The following is a 26,197-nucleotide window of genomic DNA, read 5'->3' as shown; positions in this document are numbered from 1 at the left end:
AAAAACATGCCACCAACTTGAAATATTAATAGGAACTAAAATTTTCATTTTTGAGAATGATTATAGTTTTCTACTATTATTTGTTACTAACAATTTCTTCTACTACTATTTGGTAAATTATGATGTGACCTATCTTATCCTTGTTTTTTCATCTATAACTTCATAGGATGTTTCATATTCATAGAGAAAAGAAAATGAATGCCTGTAACAAGAGTAGTATGATCACAAGCAATGCCTGCCCCAACAATTCTGCCTCTCCTGCCACTTTAATAGGTGTCAAACTTTCCATTAACCACTACACTTAAAATCTCTAAATGAGGCTGACCATACTTTATGTGACCATACATACACTCAGTTCTCAAACACAATCAAACGTAAGAAAAGAAAATGGTAACTACTTGGATCTTTGTATCTCCCTTACTCGTTTCATGAAAAGGAAATATAAGTTCTGCTGATTTACTTATATGACATAAATCAGTAGCCTTTGTTTTTTTCTACATTAGGTCAACGTTACCATTTAGTGATTGGATGGCACAAACAATTTTTTAAAATCTAGAAGATGTTAATAACAGAGGAAACTGGGTATAGGGCACATGGGAATTCTCTGTACTACCTTGTCCATTCTTCTGTACATCTAAAAATGGTTCTAAAATTAAAAATATTTTTTAAAATGTCCAGAAGAAAATGGGAAGGTGACAGGGTTTTTATTGAGGGAAGTGTTAATCAAACACTTCAATTCCAATGAGATCTATCACATGTTGTCTATTTCAAAGGGCAATTAAACTCACTAAAGATTAGAAAGGGATTTTTTTAAAACAGCCAAATAAAGTAGCACACTCATTTTCATACATTCAACAAATAATCACTGAGTGACGCTCCAAGAAACTAGCTAGCTCCTCTGGATGCAGAGATAAAGTTCCTGCCTTTAAGAAGCTACAACTACCGTAACTATCCAAATAAACAGAAAATTATAATTCTCTATATCATGACAGTAGTACATACAAGGTAACAGTAGAACAGAGATGAAGGGCATCGAATTTTGAATGGAATTCAAGCAAGTGCCAAGAAGCAGGCTTTGAGAAAGTGTGAACACATTGCAAATGATGCTCTATGACTAGATTATATAGTTTCTGTAAACATGACAAAACCTAATACAGTTATATATGGTTTAAAAGCATACAATTATACTTATTTTAAATTACTTAAACATTATCTTAATCCTATAATGGGATTCTTTCCCTGGGTTTTCTTGCTATGAAAACAAATTTTTTTAAGTTGTCCAGAAAACTCAGTTAATCAGTCTGTCCTTTTTTCTGCCTATGCTAGTTTACTTATGCGTTACTAATAATCTCATGTTTTACTCTCAAACATGTTTTTAAATGTTGGGCTTATCCTACTATTTGAGCTTACTAGAAAATAAAGCCCCAGAAGAGCAGTAAAGTCTAAGTTATTTTCTGTATGAACCAAAGAAATTAGCAAATTATGTACTGCATGGCTTTCAACTTTAAAAAATGCCCCCTTGAGAGCCTGGACTTTTAAGTGCTAAAATCCATTCATTCTCTTTATAAGGTATGAAGTATCAGAGTAATCAGAGGGAGAGAAATACCACTTTTCAGTATCTCTTGAGAGAGACACTTTCAAGCAGAATTACTTTACCCTGTTATAGAGATAAGCTATTTTTTAAATTTTTTTGTAGAGACAGGATGCTTCACTGTGCTGCCCAGGCTGGTCTTGAATTCCTGGCCTCAAGCAATCCTCCCACCACAGCCTCTGAAAGCATTAGCATTAAAGGTGTGAGCCACTGCACCCAGAGAGAGGCATTATAAGAGTAGTTTATAAGTAACTTTAGAATATTTATACCATGAGCTCCATCTTCAATAACATCATTACATATTAAAAACTGAAAACTCCTCCCAAAAGCCTATCAGCTGTGGCATAGCACCTAGCATGGTGTCTGGCACAGAGCAGGTATTAATAAATACACATTAGAAAAAAAGTAAGCACATAAACCAGGTATTCACCATCCTAATGAAACAAAATACACTTTTCTAATTCTCTACCCTTCTGGTCATATAGATAATGAATTAAAATATGGCCAATATGACATTATCAGTTCAAAGTCACATAGCATAAAAAGTTCTGTATCTACTATTTTTAGAGTGTTTTTTATAAGTTAATTCTATTGAGAAAAATATTTACAAGTTGCCCTAATTGCAACAAGTATCTCAGCAGAAATTTAGCTATTCTCAAGACATTCTCAGTGATTTAACATTTTCAACAGGCTGATTAAAATGGAAACGCTAAAAAGTTAGCATTAGAATAAAGAAGACAGGAAGAAGAGGGGTCAGATAAAGTGGTAAGACCTTGCACTGCATAACAATGTTTTGGTCAACATTGGACTGCATATATGACCACCGGTGGCCCTAAGATTACAGTGGAGCTGAAACATTCCTACTGTCTAGTGATGTCATATCCGTTGTAATGTCGTAGATCAATGCATTAGTCATCCTTTGCACTTGTGTTTGTGGTGATGCTTGTGTAAACAAACCTACTGTGCCACCAATCATATAAAGGTTTAGCACATAAAATTATATACAGTACACATGTACATGATAATAAACAATCATCTTACTAGTTTATGTATTTACTATACTTTTAATGATTTAGAGTATTCTCTATTTACTTTTTTTTTTTTTTTTGAGATGGAGTTTCGCTCTTGTTGCCCAGGCTGGAGTGCAATGGCTCGATCTCGGCTCACCGCAACCTCTGCCTCCCAGGTTCAAGCGATTCTACAGGCATGTGCCACCACGCCCGGCTAATTTTGTATTTTTAGTAGAGACAGGGTCTCTCCATGTTGGTCAGGCTGGTCTCAAACTCTCAACCTCAGGTGATCTGCATGCCTCGGCCTCCCAAAAGTGCAGGGATTACAGGCGTTAGCCACCACACCCAGACTTATATATATATTTTTAAGTTAACTCTAAAACAGCCTCAGGCTGGTCCTTTAGGAGGTATTTCAAAAGGGCACTGTTATTACAGGAGATGACTCCATGCCTATTGTTTCTCCTGAAGACCCTCCAATGGGACAAGATGTGGAGGTGGAGGACAGTGATGTTGATGATCCTGACCCCGCGTAGGCCTAGGCTAATGTGTGTATGTTTGTGTCTTAGTTTTACAAATGTTTAAAAAGTTAAAAAAAGTTTTTTAAATAGAAAAAAGCTTTTGAAATAAAGACATAAAGAAAGGAAATATTTTTGTACAGCTGTATGATATATTTGTGTTTCTGAGGCAGGGTCTTGCTCTGTCACCCAGGCTAGAGTGCAGTGGCACCATCACGGCCCACTGTAGCCTTGGCCTCCTAGGCTCAATGCAATCCTCCTACTAGAGCCTCCGGATTAACTGGGACCACAGGTGCATACCACGACACTTGGCTAATTTTTATGTTTTTTAAAGACAGGGTTTCACCATGTTGCCCAGGCTGGTCTCAAACGCCTGAGCTCAAGCAATCTGCCAGCCTTGGCTTCCCAAAGTATTAAGCTAAGTGTTACTACAAGAGTAAAAAAGTTAAAAAAAAATTTTAAGTTTACACAGTAAAAAAGTTATAATAAGCTAAGGCTAATTTATTATTGAAGAAAACATTTTTATATAAAGTAGCCTAAGTGTACAGTGTTTATAAAGTCTATAAAGGTGTACAGTACTGTCTTAGTCCTTCACATTCACTTATCACTCACTCACTGACTCACCCAAAGCAACTTCCAGTCCTGCAAGTTTCATTCATGGTGAGTGCCCTATACAGGTATACCATTGTTTACCTTTGAGACTGTATTTTTTATTGTACCTTTTCTATGTTTAGGTATTTTTAAACATATAAATACTGTGTTACAACTGCCTATAGTAGTATTCAGTACAGCGGCATGCTGTACAGATTGTAGTCTAAGAGCAACAGGCTATATATACCATATAGCCTAAGTGCGTAGTAGGTTACACATCGAGGTTTTTATAAGTATACTCTATGATGTTCACACAGTGACAAAAGTGCCTCAGAACATATTCCCGTTATTTAGTGATGCATAACTATAGTTGAATATTAAGTTACTACAGATTAGTTATGACTGAGCTGAGAAAACACATGCTGAAACTAAGACATACTTAGAGCTCTGATTCCTACCCCTTTACTGACTGTTGTACACTGCTCTCAAAGTCCACTTCCCAGTGCTTTAGAATATTTAAAATAGGCATTTTAATACGAAGTAGATTGTAGGATCTTTATACTTACTGGTAAATGTTCAAGTAATGAAGTTACACTCTCAGACACATATATTATGCTTCCATCTGTCATGATTGCTAAAAAAAAACCATCAAGAGCCTGAAATTAAACATAATGATATGTTAAATGAAAAGAAAAAAGTATTTTGCAGGACAGAAATAAAAATCTGAGATAAATGACAAAGGATTTAATATGGAAATATCCAAAGTTCTGTCAAAATATAATACTAGCTTTCCCCCTTTACAATACCTTGGTATGTATCTTTGTTCATTTTTAAATGCTTCTGGAGAAAAAAAGTCTCTCTCTGGCCATCTATTGGACAACTGGTCTCTAAAAGATAGAGACAATGTTCTACCTTCTCATCACTAGGTATATTACATGATCCAATCATGTATATACAGTATTATGGCTTATTTGAAGATGCTAATGTCTCCAAAGCATACAAGACATCAACAATGTTTTGTAGGCACACAAAGGAACACTTTGTTATTATCATGGATATGTTAACACAGAGGTGTACATCTGAAGTTTAAGGAGATATATGAAGAATAAAGTAAAAGGGAGTAGCAGGAAATTAAGGTGAAAAATTAGGCTGAGTTCATATCATAAAAGGCTTTGAATATAAGGTTAAGACATAAGAATTTTATTCCGTATACAATGGTAAGCCAACAGAAGATTTTAGGGCAGGGGGCTGTGCTTCAATAAGAGTAGTGTGGAAGCAGGGTGTAAAATGGATTTAGAGGGAAAAGAAAATTCAGTTAGGAAAATCATAGTGGCTTTTGGACTAATTAAGGAAGTTAATGGGAATCTGAATGAAATCAGTAGTATTAGGAATAAAGAAAAGTACTTCGAGCAAGCATTGAGAAATGTGAAGTTCGATTTCAGAAGAGAAGTCAGAGCAGGGAGTACAAGACTTAATAAAAATGCAATTTTGTATTTTATACACTACAATGTATTTTCATTTGAGAATCCTAGGCACAGAAGTGACAGCTGAAGAAATGAGATCTACAAAAGACAAATCCTGGAAGAATTATCTACATATAAGGGATGAGGAAGAGAAAAAGGCCAGAGAAAATGACAGAGAAGCCTGCGTGCAGTGGCTTACGCCTGTGATGGTAGCAATTTGGGAAGCCAAGGCGGGAAGATCACTTGAACCCAGGAGTTTGAGACCAGCCTGAGCAACATGGCGAAACCTTGTCTCTGAAAAAAAATTAAAAAATTAGCCAGGTGTGGTGGCACATGCCTATGGTCCCAGCTGCTTGGGAGGCTGAGGCGAGATCACTTGAGCCCAGGAAGTTGAGGCTGCAATGAGCCACGATCATGTCACTGCACTCCAGCCTGAGCAACAGAGTGAGACCCTGTCTCAAAATAGTAATAAAAATTGAAATTACAAAAAAGAAAATGATAGAGAAGACAGAATACACTGTCGTCAAGGAATCAATGGAAGAGAGAATGACAAAGTGAAGAGGAGAGGAATGGTTTGGTATAAAATGAGATAAAGAATAAGAAAATGAGAAATGAATTTTGGTGATTTTCAAAAAGTTATGTTAACAGGAAGGCAAGTCGGACTACAATGAGTTTAAAAATGAGTACAAAATCAGAAGGCTATTACAAGTCACTCATTCATGAACTTTAGAAGGGAAGAAAAAGGCAAATAGTTCTAAGGGGGTGAACTATCAAGAGAAGGCATTTGAAAAAAGAGCAAGTATATTTGTAGTCTAAGGGAAAGGAAGATCCAGTGGAGAAGAAGTAGAAGATACACAGCACAAAATATACTATAAAAGGGATTCTTCTATTAAAATGGTCAATACACTAAATTCTAATTTCTTGTTTACTTAAATGGCTCTCGAAAAGGATAGTGACCTCTGATAGGAACCATGTATATCTTATTAATCCTTGTATCTGCAGCACTAGTGTAGCACAAGTAAAAATACTTGCAGTATATAATTTATAGAGCTGGGAGTTAGAGTAACCTTTCCTAACTCTATATAATTGACGAATATATAGAAAATGGTACCCTCCCCCTTGTCCCCTTCTTTTGGGAAAGAGATCTGGATATCACAGAGAACTTATTTTGAGTAGATGCCTATCTTCTAGAATGGCTCAAACAAACCCGGTCTTCGCTAATATAGAAGTAGAAATCTTGTCATTCGAGCAAACTCATGAATTATTTTTTTAAACCCTTTAGTACAATAATGCCAGTATTATTATTTCATAATAGGGTCAAAAGTAGACAACTGTTCGCCAGGCTCACACCTGTAATCCCAGCACTTTGGGAGGCCAAGGTTGGTGGATCACCTGAGGCTGAGTTTGAGACCAGCCTGACCAACATGGTGAAAGCTCGTCTCTACTAAAAATAAAAAAAATTAGCTCAGCGTGGTGACACATGCCTGTAATCCCAGTTACTTGGGAGGCTAAAGCGGAAGAATCACTTGAATCTGGGAGGCAGAGGTTGCAGTGGGCAGACTGTGCCACTGCACTCCAGCCTGGGCGACTAAGCAAGACTCCGTCTCCAAAAAAAAAAAAAAAAAAGAAGACAAGTGTTCCTCAATTTCCCCATCTGAAAGCAAGAAACAGATACTATTGTCTACTTCATAATACCAGCTATTATGACACACAGATACTAGTGTTTACTTCATAAGAGTATTGTAAGGATTCAGTGAGTTAATATATAAAAATTATTCACTTATTTTTCTGATTTAAAGTACAGGTTTAAATGTTTATAATATATTTATACTCTAACAAATTTTCGTATGGTAACATTTCTGCTGAATACATAAAGAATTAATCACACAATTAATTGTCCCATCTAAAATACAAACAGAAAAATAACTCAATTTGCAAAATACTCTACCTTGCTTCAGACTTGAGACGTGGCCATAATCTATTTATACAGGCATACCTTGTTTTATTGTGCTTCGCTTTATTGAACTTCAGTTACTGGGTTTTGTTTTGCTTTTTGTTTTTTCACAAAGTGAAGGTTTGTAGCAACCCTGGGTCAAGCAAGTCTATCAGCATCATTTTTTTTAATAGTATGTGTTCACTTTGTGTCTCTTGTGTCACATTTTGGTAATTCTTGCGATATTTCAAACTTTTTCCATTATTATTATATCTGTAATGGTGATTCGCCCACATAAGGTGGCAAATTTAAATGTTGTGTGTGCTCTGACTGCTCCACCAACTCACTGGCCATTCCCCCATCCCTCTCCCTCTCCTTGGAGCTCCCCATTCCCTGAGACATACAACAATACTGAAATTAGGCCAATTAATAACTCTACAATGGCCTTTAAGTATTCAAGTGAAAGGAAGAGTCCCTCATCTCTGACTTTAAATCAAAAGCTAGATGTGATTAAGCTTAGTGAGGAAGGCATGTCGAAAACTGAGACAGGCCAAAAGCTAGACCTCTTGCAACCAAACAAGTAGCAAAGTTGTGAATGAAAAAGAAAAGTTTTAGTGAACACATGTATGATAAGAAAGTGAAAACAGCCTTATTCCTGATATGGAGAAAGTTTGAGTGGTCTGTAGAGAAGATCAAACCAGCCACAACATCCCCTTAAGCCAAAGCCTAATCCAGAGGCCTTAATGCTCTTCAATTCTGTGAAGGCAGAGAGAGTTAAGGAAACTACAGAAGAAAAGTTCGAAGAGAACAGAGGTAGGTTCATGAGGTATAAGGAAAGAGGCCATCTCCATAACATAAAAGTGCAAGGTGAAGCAGCAAGTGCTGATGTAGAAGCTAGAGCAAGTGATCCGGGAGACCTGGGTAAGATCACTGATGAAGGTCGCTACACTAGATACCAGAGTTTCAGTGCAGATGAAACAGCCTTCTGTTGGGAGAAGATGCCATCTAGAACTTTCATAGTTAGAAAAGAGAAGCCAAAGCTGGCTTCAAAGCTTCAAAAGACAAGCTAACTCTCTTGTCAGGGGCAAATGCAGCTGGTGACTTTTAAGTTGAAGCCAATGTTCATTTGCCATTCTGAAAGTCCCAAAGCCCTTAAGAAGTATGCCCTATAAATAGAGCAACAAACCCTGGATGACAGGACATCTGATGACAGCACATCTGTTGACAACATGGCTTACTGAATATTTAAAGCCCACTGTTGAGACCTACTGGTCAGAAAAATAGATTTCTTTCAAAATACTACTGCTCGCTGACAATGTACTTGGTAGCCCAAGAGTGCTGATGGAGATGTACAAGGAGATTAATGTTGTTTTCATGCCTGCTAACACAATATCCATTCTGCAGCCCATGGGTCAAGGAATAATTTTGACTTTCAAGTCTTATTTAAGAAATACACTTCCTAAGGCTACAGTTCCCATAGATAGTGACTCGTGTGATGGATCTGGGCAAAGTCAACTGAAAACCTTCTGGAAAGAATTCACCCTTCTAGACGGCATGAGAAGATTTCTGATTCATGGGAGAAGGTCAAAATATCAACATTACCAAGAGTTAAGAAGAAGTTGATTCTAACCCTTGTGGATAACTTTGAGGGGTTCAAGGTGTCAGTGAAGGAAGTAACTGCAGATGTGGTAGAAACGGCAAGAGAATTAGAATTAAAAGTGGAGTCTGAAGATGTGACTGATTGCTGCAATCTGCTAATAAACCCGAACTGATGAGGAGTTGCTCCACTAATGAGTAAACAAAGTGATTTCTTGAGATCGACTCCACTCCTGAAGAAGATGTGAATACTGTTGACATGACAGCAAAGGATACAGAATATTACATAAATTTAGTTGATAGAGCAGCAGCAGGGTTTGAGAGTACTGACTGTAATTCTGAAAGAAGTTCTACTCTGGGTAAAATGCTATCAAACAGCACTGCATGTTACAGAGAAATCTTGAAAGGAAGAGTGAATCGATGTGGCAAACTTCATTGCTGACTCATTTTAAGAAATTGCCGTAGCCACCCCAACCTTCAGCAACCACCACCCTAATCAGTTAGTAGCCACTGACACTGAGGCAATACCTTCCACCAGCAAAAAGATTAAGACTTGCTGAAGGCTCAGATGATTGTTAGCATTTTTTAGCAATAAAGTATTTTTAAATTTAGGTATGATCAGTATTTTTTATATAATGTTATTACACACCTAATAGACTACAGGGAAACAAAACAATTCATGTGACTCATTTTATTGAAATATTAGCTTTATTGCAGTGGTCTGGAACTCAACTCGCAATATCGCCAAGGTACACCTGGATATTAAGTCACCCTGTGATTTCTTTTTTGAGGAAAATAAAACTTTCAAAAATTAAATCTGGACATACCTCTAACATTAATTGTGTAAACTCTTCATTACTAAGGAATGTAGGTTTCCAGTCCTGTCGAATTTCACTAGCATCTGACTGTGCAGTGATTTCTGTAAACAGATTGACATATTAGTGGCATACTCTAACCACCGGAGGAGTACAAAAGCCCTACAAGTTGTCTTGTCTCTTCCCATTCTAATTAAAGATGACAACCATAGGCATTAACATTTATTGGGTAGATATCAAGAGGTCCAGGTTTTGGTATGATGAAATATTTGAGATAACATGGCAAGTTATCTCCTTGGATTTGGTCTCTTGGTAATACCAGTCTCTTCGGTTTTTCTCTTGGTGCTCTGATAGTTATGTTGCTGGTGGGCCTGAGATTGCTTCCTATTTGACACAATGACCAAAGAAGATTTTTGCTCCAAGAATTTTGAAGAAGAAATTCTTCTTTTCCTTTTCCTTCCCTTGCCATTCAAATAGCAATGTCTAGAGCAGCACTAGGGAAATTAGCTGAAAAAGGCCAAAGAGGTCACTAGGTTTGCTTTCAACAAAGAATGCCTTAGGCCTGCCTACTGCTGGGCAAAAAGCTTCTTCCCAACCTTAAGTGCTCTATCTTAATTAATCAAAGAGACTAAATTAATATTTTATGCAAAAACTTTACTACAGTAATATTCCCACAGTGATTTTTCTTAGTGTCCTCCTTGTACAACAGTAGAGAGCTGGTGAAAAATTTGGAGATCCCTGCTGTGGGACATATGTTTGTCACAATTATTACCATTTTATTTCACTACATACTTCTAATAGATTTAGTTATGAAAAAGCTATTCATAAATGATGAAACCTAGTAACAAATGTTTTTCTATTTTTTAATGTAGACATATTAAAACAAGCAGGCAGAATAAAAATCTATGTCATAGACTATATTCTACAAAATATACTCTAATTTGTAGTAAGAAGTATAAACTAAATTCTGATTTTATCATCAGATAGAGAAATACAGCATACTGTCCCTCATCAAAAGTTAGCATATTAGAAATGCCTGTAGTGGAATATGAAGAGTAACTAAGAAGTAGAGCTACTAAATGTGCGGAATACAGTTGTGTTTTTCAAATTCACATCAATTATATACATTTGGGAAAAGGATTTAAATCCACAAACAAATCCAATCAAGTTTCATTAAACATAGGCCTATTTTAGGATGACACATATATAAAATCCTTTTACCTTAATAGAAATACTATTTTTGTGAGAATTATGTATCTGATTTTGAAAAAAAAAATACCTAATGCCACAATTCATCCTCTATTGTCAGGGGGAAATATATGCATTTCATTTCATTCAACAACCATTTATTGAACTCCTAGTATCTTTGGACTGGTTTCAATGAGCGTGCCATTTAACAATAGGCACTGAGGTTAGTGAGATACTATCTGTAGAGGTAAAATGTAATAATAGTGGTGGCAATACATATTGACACATTTACAAAAGAATCAACAGAATTTGGCAACTGTGATATGGTGCTAAGGAAGCTGAAAAAAAATCCTAAAATTTTTTCAGGTTTAAGTCTTAGGTGACTGACTAAAAGGATGGTGGTATAAAAATGAAAAAAGGCAAGTTAAGAGAAAGAGGTAACTTGACAAAATGAAAATAAATTCAATTTTAGATGCACTGAGTTTGAGGACATGCAAAAGAAAGATCTAGAAGTTATCTGGAAATACATGGCTAAAATGTTTGCATCTAAAAATAGAAATCTGGTAGTCTAATAGAGACACAATAGCTGAAGCTATGGAATGAGATAAGCAAGAGAAAGAGTGTACAGAAAGCAAGAGAACAAGGATAAGACTTAGGAATGTCACATTTAGAGGTTAGAAAGAGAGGAAAGAAGTTAGTTTCAGTTAGAAAAGGGGAGGAGAAAGTACAATATAAGGGAAGTCAAGGGAGGAGGGATAAAAATTTCCAGTGCTGTACAGATGCAGAAGAAGATGCGGTATAAGAAAAAGCTATTGCTTTATTGAGGGATAGGAAGGTAATGTCATTAGTGAAATTAACAAAAACACTTTCAACGAGTGGTGGAGCATAAACCAGTCCTGTAAGGCATTACCAACTGAGCTAGGCAGAAGTAAAACAGAGGCACTAATTACTAACTGTCCTGAGTTTTGCAGTTTCATTTGCATTTGAAAAAGGAAATTTCCTTTTACAGGTTTTTTTTAAATCTATTATCTGTTACCAAAATACTTAATATTCTTTAAATTTTCTTTCCATGACTCATTTGTCAAGATGATTTTCTTCTATTAACAAATATTTATTTTATAGTGTTGATTTACTAGATATACATTGAAACCTTTTAAAATGACACATAAGAACTTTATACTATCTAGCTTTTTCCTTTCTTTCAAATACACCCATAATTTTCCAACACAAACATGCTTCAGTGACAATGAAGTCTCCCTGCCTCTCTGCTTTTGCACATATTCCCTTTGTGTGACATGCTGTCTTCCTTAATCTAAAAGACTCAGTTGAAAAATCAACTATTTTAAAAGTCTCCCTGACATACTCTTTCCTGTGTTTTTGCTGCAAACAGTTTACAAGCACTACTCACATTTGTAATTATGTGTTTACATGTTTGTCTGCCCTGGCTTGACTTAACTTCAAATCCAGGACTGTTACCCTGCATCATGAGGATTTAGCATGTAGTAGGCACGGAATAAATGTTTGTTGAATGAAAGAATGAACATATTAGGAAACCTTTTAAAATGCAATTGATTTCTCTCTCTTAAAGCCAAGGAAGCATCCAATCTTAAGCATCTCTGCCAAGATTCTAACTAATGCTTTGAGAGTCTGTTCCATTTTACAGAGTTAAAAATTTACCTTTATGTTTTCGTAAAAAATCAATGCTTTTCTGCAGAACAGTAGATTTGTCCATCTTTCTAGCATTACCAGGAAGCATGGATCCCAGTTCTTTAATGAGAACATTAAATTGATCTCTACGTTTCTTTTCAGATTTGTTTCTAGATACTCTGATGAAATGAAAAATATGCATTTTTTAAACAATCCATTTAATTACACAAGTAGTTTAATATAATGTTAATTTAGACATGACACAGCACGTACTTCTATCAACATAGATGGTAACAAGTATCTCCCAGGTTACCAACAATATACAGTTAATTTGGGCAATAATTTTTCAGCTCAGTTTATTACTAAAGAAAATTTTACAAGTCATACATTTGACAAACATGTTTTTATGAAAATGCCAATAAGAAAAACTGCACTCAAATCACAAGTTTTATTTAATCTAATACTTCCAGTGATTGTTAACTTACATGGTTATTATAAATATATGTACTAAATGAATAAAGACGCTATTCTATGTGAAGCAGTAACCAGTAAACAAAGAGCTATTGAGAAAAACTTGATTATTTATAAAACAATCATTTTATGATACCTGTAATTATCTGCTTTGAAGTCAGATTTTCTAATTCAGTTTCTGTTTAAGCAAAGCATAATACTTTTCCAAAAGGTCAGAAGATATTTAATTTATAAACTACATACCAATATTCTAAGTTCTTCCACCTTGCTAATATATCTAAACTCCTAAAGCACATAGCTTTTGGAAATCATTTATTCACTATTTATTTACCATTATATTTATCTATTATTCATTCATTTACTATTTTATATCTCTAATCAAACTACCTTTTCGCTTTGTCCTTGTCATCTTCTTCCACCAACCCATCAAAAATACTACTGTCATCTCTAAAAGAAAGTGGATAGAGAAAGTAAGAGCAGACTCACTAAGCAACAGCAATACTAAAGTGACATGTAAATCAACTCAGTTATGCCCTATGATTTTTGTAAAGTTAATGAGTTATAACATTCAAACTACTAACCTATTTCCTAGTAAACATTCAAAAATCAAAATTCAGTAATAATTATATTTTTAAGCTTATTACATAAATTGTAAAAGTATTTATACTTAGCTATATTATGAACACATCATGCTAAACAAGAATTTAACCAGTTTAAATATCTTGTTTCAAACTTTTAGTAACAGTAAAAACATATAGAAAGTCAGTGTTTGCCATTATATAAAATTATTTTTAACTATAACAGCATAATTTAAATTTTTTCTTAGATATTTACTTTCTAAAACCACAATTACTCGTAAACATCACAATGTAATGCATTAACTTATATTAATACATTTCATTCATTTACTAATTCATTTGACAAATATGTATTAGCACTCATGTGCTCTGTTCTGGACATGTTTAGTAAGCAATGAACAAGACATTTAGCTGCTTTCCTACAGTTTTTCCTTCTTTTTCCTTTTTTTCTGGAGACAGGGTCTTACTCTGCTGCCCAGACTGGAGTGCAGTTGCACAAACATGGCTCACTGCAGCCTCAACCTCCTGGGTTCAAGAAGTCCTCTTGCCTCAGCCTGCTGAGTAGCTGGGACCACAGGTACATGCCACCATGACTGCCTAGTTTTTTTATTTTTGTAGAGATGGGGTCTTGCTATGTTGACCAGGCTGGTCTTGAACTCCTGGGCTCAAATGATCTTCCTATCTCAGCCTCCTAAAGTGTTGGGATTACAGGTGTGAGCTGCCATATCCAGCTCATTTTCTAGTAGATAGAAACAAGTATAAAAATGGGAGATGAGGCTAGGCGCAGTGGCTCACGCCTGTAATCCCAGCATTTTGGGAGGCCGAGGCGGGCGGATCACGAGGTCCAGGAGATCGAGACCATCCTGGCTAACACAGTGAAACCCAGTCTCTACTAAAGATACAAAAACTTAGCCGGGCGTGGTGATGGGCAACTGTAGTCCCAGCTACTCAGGAGGCTGAGGCAGGAGAATGGCGTGAACCCAGGAGGTAGAGCTTGCAGTGAGCCGAGATCGCACCACTGCACTCCAGCCTGGCCGACAGAGTGAGACTCTGTCTCAAAAAAAAAAAAAAAAAAAGAAATGAGTTTTAATTTTTTTTAAAGGGGTGATGTTTTAGTTACTACAGTCTGAGTGGTTAGTGGGGGACACGTGAGCTAGGATCTAAGTGACAAGAAGGGGCTGGCTATGGGAAGATGTAAGGAAAGACCATTCCTAAAAAATAAAATCAAGAGCACTGGTGGCTAACTCAACCCTAGGAGCAATATTAAAGTTTCTGCTGATTTATGAGGTTTTATATAAATTCCCTATTCACTCCTTTAGCCACACCTTTCTATGGCCTATAAAGGCCTATATGCTATAAAATGGAGTCACTATTGAGATCACCTGTAACACTCATATCATGGTGGAGGTGCATGTATGAACTTGGGGATTCCATGTAGGCCCTGAAATTTATAAAAAATTGTTATATGTATATGAATTTTCCGAGAACAGAGTTCATAACTTCCATGACATTCAGAGATAAGGAACCCATATTAATAACGACTGCTTTATGTCTGAAAATACAAATGTCATCCCTAGGTGTCATACTATCTAGAATGGGAAAAGCATAATGCCAAATTCATATTTTATCCATCAAAGGCAGTGAAGAAATATCTTTTCCAAGAAAAAGACTATCATTAATTCCGCCTGTAACTATGGCACAGTTCAAAGCTATTGACATGGTGCAGGCAGGCTTCTTTAAGGAAGTTTCTTGCTCCTCACATCTTAAGTTCTGGTGGAGTATACATCTTTACTATCTAGCTCATAAAAAGGGAGAAAAGCTGTCCCCAGATGTCAAAAGTCACTTCTGTGTACAAGTCTAGCTGCAAAACTCTTAAAGAATCCCCAATGGATGGAGCACACCAAACAGTGCAATAAACGCATTAACAACTTTAATGTCAGACAAACCAACACAAGTAAAAATTCCAGATCATATCTTACTAGCTATGTGACTTTAAACAAGTTATTTAACCTCTCTGACCTACAGTTTTCTCATTTGTAAAATCTTGCAGAATTATTGAGGTTAAATAACATGTAAAAAAGTATTCTGTACATTTGCTGTCAGAGTAGATGCTTTAAAAATGTTGTTGGATTATATCAAATTTAAGATATTGACTGTTAAGATCACCACTATTTTATGTGCCCTTAAGAAAGAAAAAAAGAGTGCTACCAATTAAATTATGATAAGAGATGCTAAAATGTAAAAAACAAAGACAACTTAAAGTCTTTTCTTTTCTACTTTTACTTTAGGTTCAGGGGTACCTGTGTAGGTTTTTCATGCAGGTAGACTACGTGTCGCTGAGGTTTGGTGTACCAATGATCTCACCACCCAAGTAGTGAGCACAGTACCCAATAGTTTTTTAACCCTCACTGCCCCCTTCCACCCTCTTCCAAAAATTTCAAGTATTAAAATCAAAGGAATATGGAGATTTACCCTTTTCCCAAGAGTAAGATGTAAAGATTACAATTTTAACTAATGAAATCCTAATTATAGTTACTTCTTATCAGTCAAATGCTAAGATGCTTGAAGGGATGAAGTTAGATAAGAAGAAAAAGGACTCCAGAAGGTTCCAAGGAAACATTTGCAACTGTCAGAATTTCCTTCAGAGCAGCTATGACCAAATCACTAAAAATTACAAGTCAGGACTCATTTAAAACACACAAGCCATATGCTGCTGACTTTGCCTCTGGAAAATACTGATATACCTTACTTATTTTTTTATACTATATTTGTTTAATACAGAAACTGAATGCAATAGTAATCATGTTTAGGCATAAAATCCCTTCTATCAATTTCATATAGACCATTATTCTAATAGTGCATTTTAAAATAACTATATATAACTTAAAATAAGTCTTCAAAAACATACCTGTCAACAATCGAGCTCATTTTACTACAGCTTACGGTAAACAACATAACATACTACGTTTTCGTCTTGTAGTAGACATTTGTACTTCTCCTTAGGTGAAAAGAAAAATAAATGGTCATTAGTTTTCTAAAAATGTTACTTCCACAAACTTATCTTGAGAAATACTATATGTTATCACAGAGACTTCAAAACGTTTTGTTTGTACTGAAGATCAGAACATTATTTTCAAGCAAATACCTATGGCTGAGGTACATTTGAGGCTTCTTTTCCCCTCCTAAAAAACACCTACAAGAAAAAAAGTAATTCAGGCTCATATTAACTTTCTCTTTACTATCAATCAAAATAAAATGGACATTCTCAATATTCAGTATATATTTGACTATATATCTACAAATAGTCTGTAATAACACCATCTATTCAGCAATAAATATTTGTTGAAAGCCTATTTTCTGCTAAACAGTACAGCAGGCTTTGGGCACATAACAGTGAAAGACACAGTCCCTGTAGGAAAAATTTGCAATTGAGCAGGAAGATAGGTATCTAAATAATTATAATAAGAGGTATAATGAAGGTATATACTGTGTAATGCTATCACTGGGCAAGGAACAATTATGTCTACCCGTGGGAATTAGAGAGGGGAAACGAGGAAATATTCTTGATGACAGTAAGTCTGTCAGGGAGTCAAAATTCTTTTTTAATGCAAATATGGTGCAGGGATGGGCAGCATCACCATCCTCTGAGAGCTTGTTTTCAAAGGCAAAATCTTAATGAACCAGAATCTACATTTTCACAAGGGCTCCACGTGATAATGTATGACCACTTAAGTTTGAGAAGCAACAGGCTGGAGGACAGAAACAGGTAATAGGTGAAAGAATTTTAAGCGACAGGAATGGCAATTTGTAAAGGCACAGGCCTTAGTGAGACAAAAGAATATCGTATTTGAGAAACTAAGAGGTTTAGCATTTTCCTTATGAAAAACCTGGGATGTTACAATTTAAAGTTTTAATTACTAGACCATAAAGTTTGAGAATACAAGTGGTAAACTGGCAAAGGCAAGTCAAGTACAGGAGAGTCTTACTATAAAGAGTCTCATACCCAAATTGAAGGAAGTAAAACTTACTGCTTTAAAGCTGGATCACGAGCCTAAAATTTGTCTCTCTATATTCTATAGGTTGAGTACCCCTAATCTGAAAACCTGAAATCCAAAATACTCCAAAATCTGAAAGCTTTTGAGCATCAACATAATGTTCAACATTCAAAGGAAATGCTCAACGGAGCATTTCTAAACCAGAGAAGATTAAAGATATTACAAGAACATGAGATTCTAAACATTCAGTCACTGTTTTCAAATGCACCTTCATGAAAGGAAAAGAGAATAACCCTGGTAACATTGCTGCATTGCCTGTATGGTTACGGCTGCAGAAGTAGAACTGTGAGGGGCTCAAAATGTTTTTTTTTCTTTTTGTTTTTGAGATGGGGTCTTACTCTGTTGCCCAGGGTGGAGTGCTGTGGCATGATCATAGCTCACTGCTGCCTTGAAATCCTGGCCTCAAGCAATCCTGCCACTTCAGCCTCCTGAGTAGCTGGGATTACAGGTGCTCGCTACCATACCCAGGGCTAAGAGTTCTTAAAAGAAAATGAGTGACAGAGTCAAAGATAGAAATAATAAAATAAAAAGGACTAACACCAGGATGAAAAGTTGTGATTTTAAGTGTCTGAGGTAGTATCAGCAGATGGAACACAGAACTACAGAATTTTAGAGGTAGAAGAGAATTTAAAGACCACCTAAGTACATCTCTCTGGTCCAACAGACATATTTATCTTCATGGTAAGAAGTGAGGCTGATTCTATCACTAGAAGAAGAAGAACAGTATAAAAGTAATAGGGCAAATTTCAGTGAATTCAAAAAGAATTGTTAAGAGTAAAAAGTTCAAAAGGCCAGATCTGAGCCTTATAAGGCACCCAGTAAGCCATCAGTATGGCTTAATTATCAAAAGGTAGAAAATAAGACAAACTACCAAAAAAAGGGCAGGGGGTGGTGGTGGGGACTAGGCAACGCCAAGAATTAAGGGTTATACTACAGGAAAAGCCTTGCTGACTACTAGAAGGGTGAATCCAATATAGTTTAGAAGATGCAGGCTGATGCTTTATTAGGCTGTTTTACTATTGTTGTTAACAATATTCTTCTAAAAATTATTTGTCATCCAGCTAATAGAACAACGTAAGATCTCTCTCTCTCTCTCTTTTTTTGAGACAGGGTCTCCCTCTGTGGCCCAGGCTGGAGTGCAGTGGCGCGATCTCATCTCATTGCAACCTCCGCCTCCCAGGTTCAGGCGATTCTCCTGCCTCAGCCTCCTGAGTAGCTGGGATTACAGGCCCGGACCACCACAAGCCAGCTAATTTTTCTATTTTTAGTAGAGATGGGGTTTCACCATATTGGTCAGGCTGGTCTCGAACTCCAGTGATCTGCCCGCCTCAGCCTCCCAAAGTGCTGGGATTACAGGTGTGAGCCACCATGACCGGTCAGATATAACTCTTAACAGTCTAGCACAAGATCTTCATCTTTCCAGCCAATTGACATACACATTTTACTTAAGGGAAAGGAGTAAGTAAAATAGGCTGGACATGCACCCTAGAGCAAATGTTAGAAGATTTCCCTAAACTTTTAAAAATGGTGTCAAATTAACTTTAACAAGACAAACTGGTAAGGTGGAACAGCCAAAATACTTTGTTTGCAGACTACTGCAAGTCCCACGCTTTCAATTCAGAAAGAGACTAGCTAGAGTCACACTTGTCCATGCTGTGGAGTCTAAGGATACAGATGCCATGCCACTTCCCTACACAAGCTGAAGTGGAATGTCAAACATATAATCTAATATAGAATAAATTTCATTATTTTTTAAGTTCGACATTAGACCACAAAGATACGCAATGTCTTCAAAAGGATCAGTTGCAGTTACTGGAATCCAAAATTCACCAGTTTTATTTAAAAAAACTAAAATAGTATAATTGGATTGTTTATAACACAAAGGATAAATGCTTGAGGGGATGACATCCCATTTTACATGGCATAATTATTACATATTGTATGCCTTTATCAAAACATCTCATGTACCCCATAAATAAATATATATACTAGGTACCCACACAAATTAAAATTAAAATTAAAAATTCCAAAAAACAAAGTTCCCCAACTATAAAGGATCAAGTTACAGCTAGGAATCAAATGCTCCTTTACTTAAGCAACTTGAGATCAGAGTCATCTGGTGATATGACTTCCCAGCTCAACATGTATCACATTACTATTTTATTCATACACATGCACATTTCCCCAATTTCTCAATATCATAATTTTGGTTAGGTGGTTATATTTGGAGTTAACATCATTATGACTCCGTAAATGCCAATTCACAGCTAAGCCATATAGTATACTATAATTACTTTTCCTTTTGAGCAGTTTTTCCTAGAGTTACCATTTTGTTGTTTACCTACTTTTGTTTATACTTACTACCAACTTAACTACAAATTCTTCCCTGTCTGTATCTACTATTTCTTCAAACACATTACACATTCTACCAATTTCACCTTCTCACAGCAGTATCTCTAGAAATCTTCCAACCTGTTTCTATTGGGACTGGAAACTACCTACTAACCTGAGGACAAGCTGTCTTCTTGTGATCATTATTCATCATCATCCTGGTGATTCCCTGGGTCTCTAGTTAGGTCATATTCCCTGTTACTTGTATCCTATGCCTTCATCTTTTTTAGTTTACTTCTTTATTTTTGTTGAGTAATTCCTCCAATAACTGCCTAAGAAAGGGGACATGACAGGTAAATTTTTTAAGGCTTCGTAAGTCTAAAACTGTCATTAGTCTATCCTTAATCAATAGTTTAGTTGGATACTGAATACCTGGTTGAAAATCACTTTTCCTTCTGAATGCTGAAGGCTCCACTATCTTCTAGCTTCCAGTGTGGTGTCAAGAAGTGCAAAGCCATTCTGATTACTGATCCTTTAGATGTGACCTGTTATTTATTTCACTCTGGAAACTCCCTTGTTTTCTAAAATTGAACAGTGATGTGCCCTGTTTTGGCTTGTTTTTATATCTGTACTGGTCACTCAACAGGCTTTTCCTAACTGGTAACTCATGTCCTCTAATTCTGGAGAGTTTTCTCGAGTTGTTCTCTATTCTTTGTTTTTCCCCTCTATTTCCTCTCTCTCCTTCTGGAGCACTTATTTGAACATTGGAGATCCTGGACAGTTGTAATTTTCTTATTTTTTCTCTACCATTTTCCATTTCTTTGGCTCTTTGCTCTACTTTCAATAGATTTTATTTTTCAACCTTTCCAATGAGTTTTTCATTTCTAATTTCATTTCTTACTGTTTCTCGTTCATATTTCATGGATATAGCATCCCTCTTACCTTTATGTAAGGTTTGCGTTTAATTTTCGCCCACCTAACTGCTCTCCATTTCCCCTAACTTGGTGTTTTACCTTTTGGTTTGGCCTTTGTCTTGCACATAAGAGGTTTTTCCTCAGCTGTCTACTGATCTCTGAACATGAGCTCACATTTAAGGGTAAGCGCTAAAAAAACTGAAGCTCTGTGTGATACAGCTTGCTGACTGTTAACTTTACTGTAGGGCTATCAGGTTGAAATATTTCTTTGGGGAATTCTCAATGTCAGAATCTTTAGATCTTTTAAGATGATTATAATTCAGAGAAAATAATTATGTATCTTCTCAACTCTTGCCTGAAGAGTATAAAAACCTGGTACCCTGGGTTCTTAACCCTTCTATTTTTAACATGTCACCCCCATTCTCAGCCATGTTTGTGGCTCCTTTATTTTATCCTTACTAGGGAATAAATCTCCAGACTTCTGCTAAGATAGGAAAAAGGTGGCTGCCTTGGTTCCAAAGTTAAGAAAAGGATCCATGGAATATAATTACCCCTTAAATAGATTTGCAACAAATCATCCTGTTTTAGTTCCACCATCACTCCTATTTCCAGAAATAGTTTTCAATTCACGAAAATTATAGAGGTTCTACAGTGCCAAGAAGTTTGTTTCAGCTTTCCCACAGCAGGCTTAGGATCCTGGGATTTGCAAGAAAGTTACTATGCTCCCTTTTGCAGTCCCAAATTTTGTTGCTACTGTTTCTTCTCCATTCTCTCTGACCTGTTATGTCTTTCGTAAAAATCTTCTTACTTTAGCTTCAGTGAGGTTTCAAGAGAAAATAAAATTTAATTGTATTGTTTGCCATCTCTAGCAGTTTCCCATATTCTTTCATCACTCTTAATTAGGCTTTCATCCCCACCACTCCACTCAAATTGCTCACTCTTATTAGTTATCCCAAATCTCCATATTGCCAAGTCTAATGGCTGTTTTATTCTCTATTTGACCGTTAAGCAATATGTGATGTAGACGACCACTTCTGCATTTATTAAATACCTTCTTTTCTTGGTTCCAGTGACAGAATATTCTCCTGCTTTTGTACTCATCTTGCTGGCTGCTCCTTCTCCTCTAATTAATACTGGCATGTGCCAGGGCTGAATCCTTCTAAATCTGTATACACTTCCTAGATAAATCACACTTCTACATGCCAATGACTCCCAAATCCACACCCCTAGAATAGATTGTCAAATGCAGTCAGATATCCAACTGCTTTTTAGACATTTCTACAGATTTTAAAGGTGTCCAAAATGTCATATACTTAAAACAGAACACTTAACTTTCTTCTGTAAATTTGCTTCTCTCCCAGTTTTTTCCCCCAACCTGATCTCCATATATTCTCCCCATCATTTACTGTATTCCAGTCACATTATGCTCTTTATGTTCCTCAAACATTTCATTGTCTTTCTTGTTCTCACTATCGATAAAGCTCGTCTCTCAGATCTTCACACAGCTGGCTCCTTTTGCCATTCCGATCTCAATTAAAATTCCCCTTTTTCATTTAGGCTATCTCTGACTGCCTAATGAAAGCAGTCACCGGTCTCTACCACATTATCCTTTTTTTTGTACACGTAAGACAAGGTCTCACTCTGTCTCCCAGGCTGGAATGCAGTGACACAATCACAGCTCACTGTAGCGTCAACCTCCTAGGCTCAAGTCCTCCTGCCTCAGCCTCCCAAGTAGCTGGGATCACAGGCATACGTCATCATGCCCAGCTAATTTCTAAATTTTTGGTGGAGATGGGGTCTCACTATGTTGCCCAGGCTGGTATCAAACTTCTAGGCTTACACAATCCTCCCACCTCAGCCTCCCAAACTGCTAGGATTATAGGCACAAGCCTTACAGTGCCCAGCCTTACACTATCCATTTATCCATTTTAATTCTCTGCACAGTACAAACCACAAATTTCTCACTTGTGTATTATTTGTGTTTCTCACTTGTGTATTATTCTTCTTCTAGAAGGCGGTTCTCATGACAGCAGGGACAGCTTCTGTCTTGTTCATCACTGAATCCCCAGTATCTAAAGTTCGGAACATAGCTGGTACTACGTTTGGTGGTAAATTAACACACAAAAATTTTTTTAAATTAAACTTTCCTTAAATTAGTGTGTCAAAATAGTTGATGGATTCTTTTATTTTTCTGGAAAAATATCATTTTATGATGCATTCTAAGATGCACCTTTCTTTACCTTTTGTACTCCTTGGATCTTTTAAACTGATTCTTCAGGAAACTATAGGTTCAAGGTACTCTTCTATATGACCAACTATAAGTCTCAGAATTCTGTTTAAACAAGAAAAAATGTTAGATTTATTCAACTTACATAGAAGTTTATCATTAAAAGGGTTTTAAAATAATTTTTAAAAATAAAATTTAGAACTGTCACAAAAATGTATATAACCAATTTTAAATTCTATAAATTGTTTCTAAAAGAAAACAAAATAACTTAAAACATGAATAAACTAAAACAATCACTTAATTCTGGTACAGAAGTTAAAAGATAAAAGTATTAAAAAACTGTAACTATAAAAATGTTAATGAGTATACAACATAAAAGGATAACACTGTGACATCAATAACAAGGGGAAGAGTAAGAAAGTTACATTTTTACATGCAATTGAAGTTAGATTGTTATACGCTTAAGACAGACTGTTTTAACTATAAGGTGTTTTTATATATAAGCCCCATGGTAATCACATGTGAGGACTGACACAAGAAAATGAGAGGGGAGTCAAAGCACAACTACAAAAAAGAAAGAAAGAAAGAAAGAAAGAAAGACAGGAGGAAAGGAAAAGAGGGACAACAGCACTACAAGAAAGACAGCAAGCCCTTCTCTATCAGTAATCACTTTAAACATAAATGGATTAAACTCCTCAATCAAAATACATGGAGTGGCTGAATGGATTTAAAAAAAAAAAAGAAAGATCCAACTGCATGTTGTCTCCAAGATTCACCTCAGATTTAAGAACAGAAGCTGAAAGTGAAAGAATGGAAAAATATATCCCATGCAAATGGCAGCCTAAAGAGTCTAAGTGACCATACTTAGATAAAATAGATGTAAAGTCAAATACAAGAGACAAAGAAGGACATTATATAGTAATAAGAGTCAATTCATTAGGAAAATATAGCAATTATAAATATATATATATATATACACCCAACATCAGAGGACCCAAATATATTAAGCAAACATCAACAGAACTGAAGGGAGAAACAGCAGATACAATAGTAGCAGGAGATGTCAATACCCCACTTTCAATAATGGACAGATAATTCAAGAGAAATCAAGAAGGAAAGCATAGATTTAAACAGTGTATCAGTACAGTCATCCTTCGTTATCTGACATGGACTGGTTCCAGGACCCCCCACCAAATATTCATATCAAAATCTGCAGATGCTTAAGTCCCTTATATAAAATGATGTAGTATTTGCATATAACCTATGTGCCTCCTCCCCTATACTTTAAATCATCTCTAGATTACTTATAATGCATAATACAATGTAAATGTGATGTAAATAGGTGTTATACTATATTGGTTTCTTAAATTTGTATTATTTGTAAATGGTTTTATTCTCTGAATATTTTTATCCACAGTTGGTTGAATCCACAGATGTGGAACCTTCAGATGCAGAAGGCCAACTGTATAGACCAAATGGACCTAACAGACATGCACAAAACATTCCACCCAACAACAGCAGAATACACATTATTCTCAAGTACACAGAGAACGTTCTCTAGGACAGATCACCTAATAGGGCACAGAACAAGTTTTAACAAATTTAAGGTTGAATTATACTAAATATCTTCTCTGATCACAGTGAAATGTCAGAAGGAAAACTAGAAAATTCATAAGCAGATGAAATTTAAACACACTGTTGAATAACCAAAGAGTCAAGGAAGACATCAAATGAGAAATTAGAAAACATCTTGAGACAAACGAAAACACAACATACCAAAATGTATGGGATGCAGCAAAAGTGTTCTGACAGGGAATCTTATTTCAGTCAATGACTGCATTAAAAATGAAGAAAGATTCCTGTCAGCAGGTGTGCTAAAAAAAAAAAAAAAAAAAAAAAAAGGAAAGATCTCAAACAATGCAACTTTATACCTCAAAGAACTAGAAAAAGAAGAACAAAGCCCATAGAGAGCAGAAGGAAGGAAATATGATTAGAGTAGAAATAAAACAGTGAATAGGAAAAAAAAAAAATCAACAAAACTAAGAGTTGTTTCTTTGAAAAGACTAACAAAATTGACAAATCTTTAGCTACACTAGGAATAAGAGAAGACTCAAAATCAGAAATAAAAGGAGAAATTACAACTGATGTCACAGAAATAAAAAAGTATTTTTTTGAGACAACTCAATAAATATACACCAACAGATTAGATAACCTAGAAAAAATGGATAAATTCCTAGAAATATGCCATCTACCACGAAGGCTGAATCATGAATAGAAAAATGTGAACAGAGTTCACAGCAGATTTATTCATAATGGTCTAAAACTATAAACAACCCAGATGTTCATTGACAGTACAATGGATAAACAAAATGTGGTATTCATATAATGGAATGCTATACAACAAAGAGAAGACTGCATGCAACAGCACAGATGACTTTACAAGAGAGTACATAGTTTTTTTAAGAATAGACAAAGTAATCAGTAAGTCAGAATGATAAAATAAAAAAAGAAAATCTGAGCAGACACATATAACTTGTAATTATATTGAATCAAAAACTTCCCAATGAAGAAAAGCCAGGACCATATACATGACTTCACTGAAGAATTCTACCAAACAGTGAAAGAATTAATACCAATCCCCCTCAAATGCTTCCAACAAACTGAAAAGGGAACATTTTCAAACTCTTTATGAAGCCAGCATTATGCTGATATCAAAGCCAAAGACACCATAAGAAAAAAACTATAGACCAATATTCCTGATGCATATTGATGAAAAATTCTCAACAAAATACTACCAATCCAAACGCAACAGTAAATTAAAAGGATTATACCACATGACCAGGTGGTATTTATCCCTGGGATTTGAGCAAGGTTCAACATATATTAATAAAACCAATCCATGTGCTACACCACATCAACAAAACAAAGGATAAAAATCGTATGAGGGATCTCAATTGATGCAGAAAAAGCATTTAACAAAATCCAACACCTATTCATGATAAAAAACAAAACAAAACATTCAACAAACTAGGAATAGAAGGAATTTATAAACCAAGAAAAGGAGGAATTTCTCTTTCTTAAAAAATAAATTGGTTTGAAAATTATGCCCTTTGACCCAGTAATTTCACTTTGAGAAATAAGAAAATAATCAAAGATGCATCTGAACTTTTATATTCATTGAGATATTATTAAAAATAATAAAGCTAGGCCAGTCACAGTGGCTCATGCCTGTAATCCTAGCACTTTGGGAGGCTAAGGTGGGTAGATCACTT

At 35.7% G+C, this 26,197-nt stretch overlaps 1 protein-coding gene across 22 annotated transcripts in view; it reads right to left on the bottom strand.

The window, feature by feature from the left end:
• CLOCK (clock circadian regulator) overlaps positions 1-26,197 on the bottom strand; it is a 119,016-nt gene that overhangs the window by 38,368 nt on the left and 54,451 nt on the right. For 5 of the 22 annotated variants that reach the window (XM_054683124.2, XM_001144028.7, XM_054683128.2 and 2 more), the window contains 6 exons: positions 22,939-23,030; positions 16,307-16,396; positions 13,208-13,267; positions 12,380-12,528; positions 9,527-9,618; positions 4,274-4,363 (listed from right to left, as the gene is read on the bottom strand). In XM_054683124.2, coding sequence (XP_054539099.1) covers positions 4,274-4,363; positions 9,527-9,618; positions 12,380-12,528; positions 13,208-13,267; positions 16,307-16,353 — 438 coding nt within the window. In that variant the 5' untranslated portion in view covers positions 16,354-16,396; positions 22,939-23,030. Of the gene's footprint in view, positions 1-4,273; positions 4,364-9,526; positions 10,022-12,379; positions 12,529-13,207; positions 13,268-16,306; positions 16,397-19,959; positions 20,117-22,938; positions 23,031-26,197 lie in introns of all 22 variants that reach the window. The other 17 variants (XM_054683125.2, XM_054683127.2, XM_016951714.3 and 14 more) reach the window with 8 other exon arrangements.

The sequence above is a fragment of the Pan troglodytes genome, chromosome 3 (assembly GCF_028858775.2).
Source record: "Pan troglodytes isolate AG18354 chromosome 3, NHGRI_mPanTro3-v2.0_pri, whole genome shotgun sequence".
Taxonomy (NCBI): domain Eukaryota; kingdom Metazoa; phylum Chordata; class Mammalia; order Primates; family Hominidae; genus Pan; species Pan troglodytes.
Note: the sequence above shows the minus strand (reverse complement) of the source record. Positions and strands in the feature narration are given on the sequence as shown.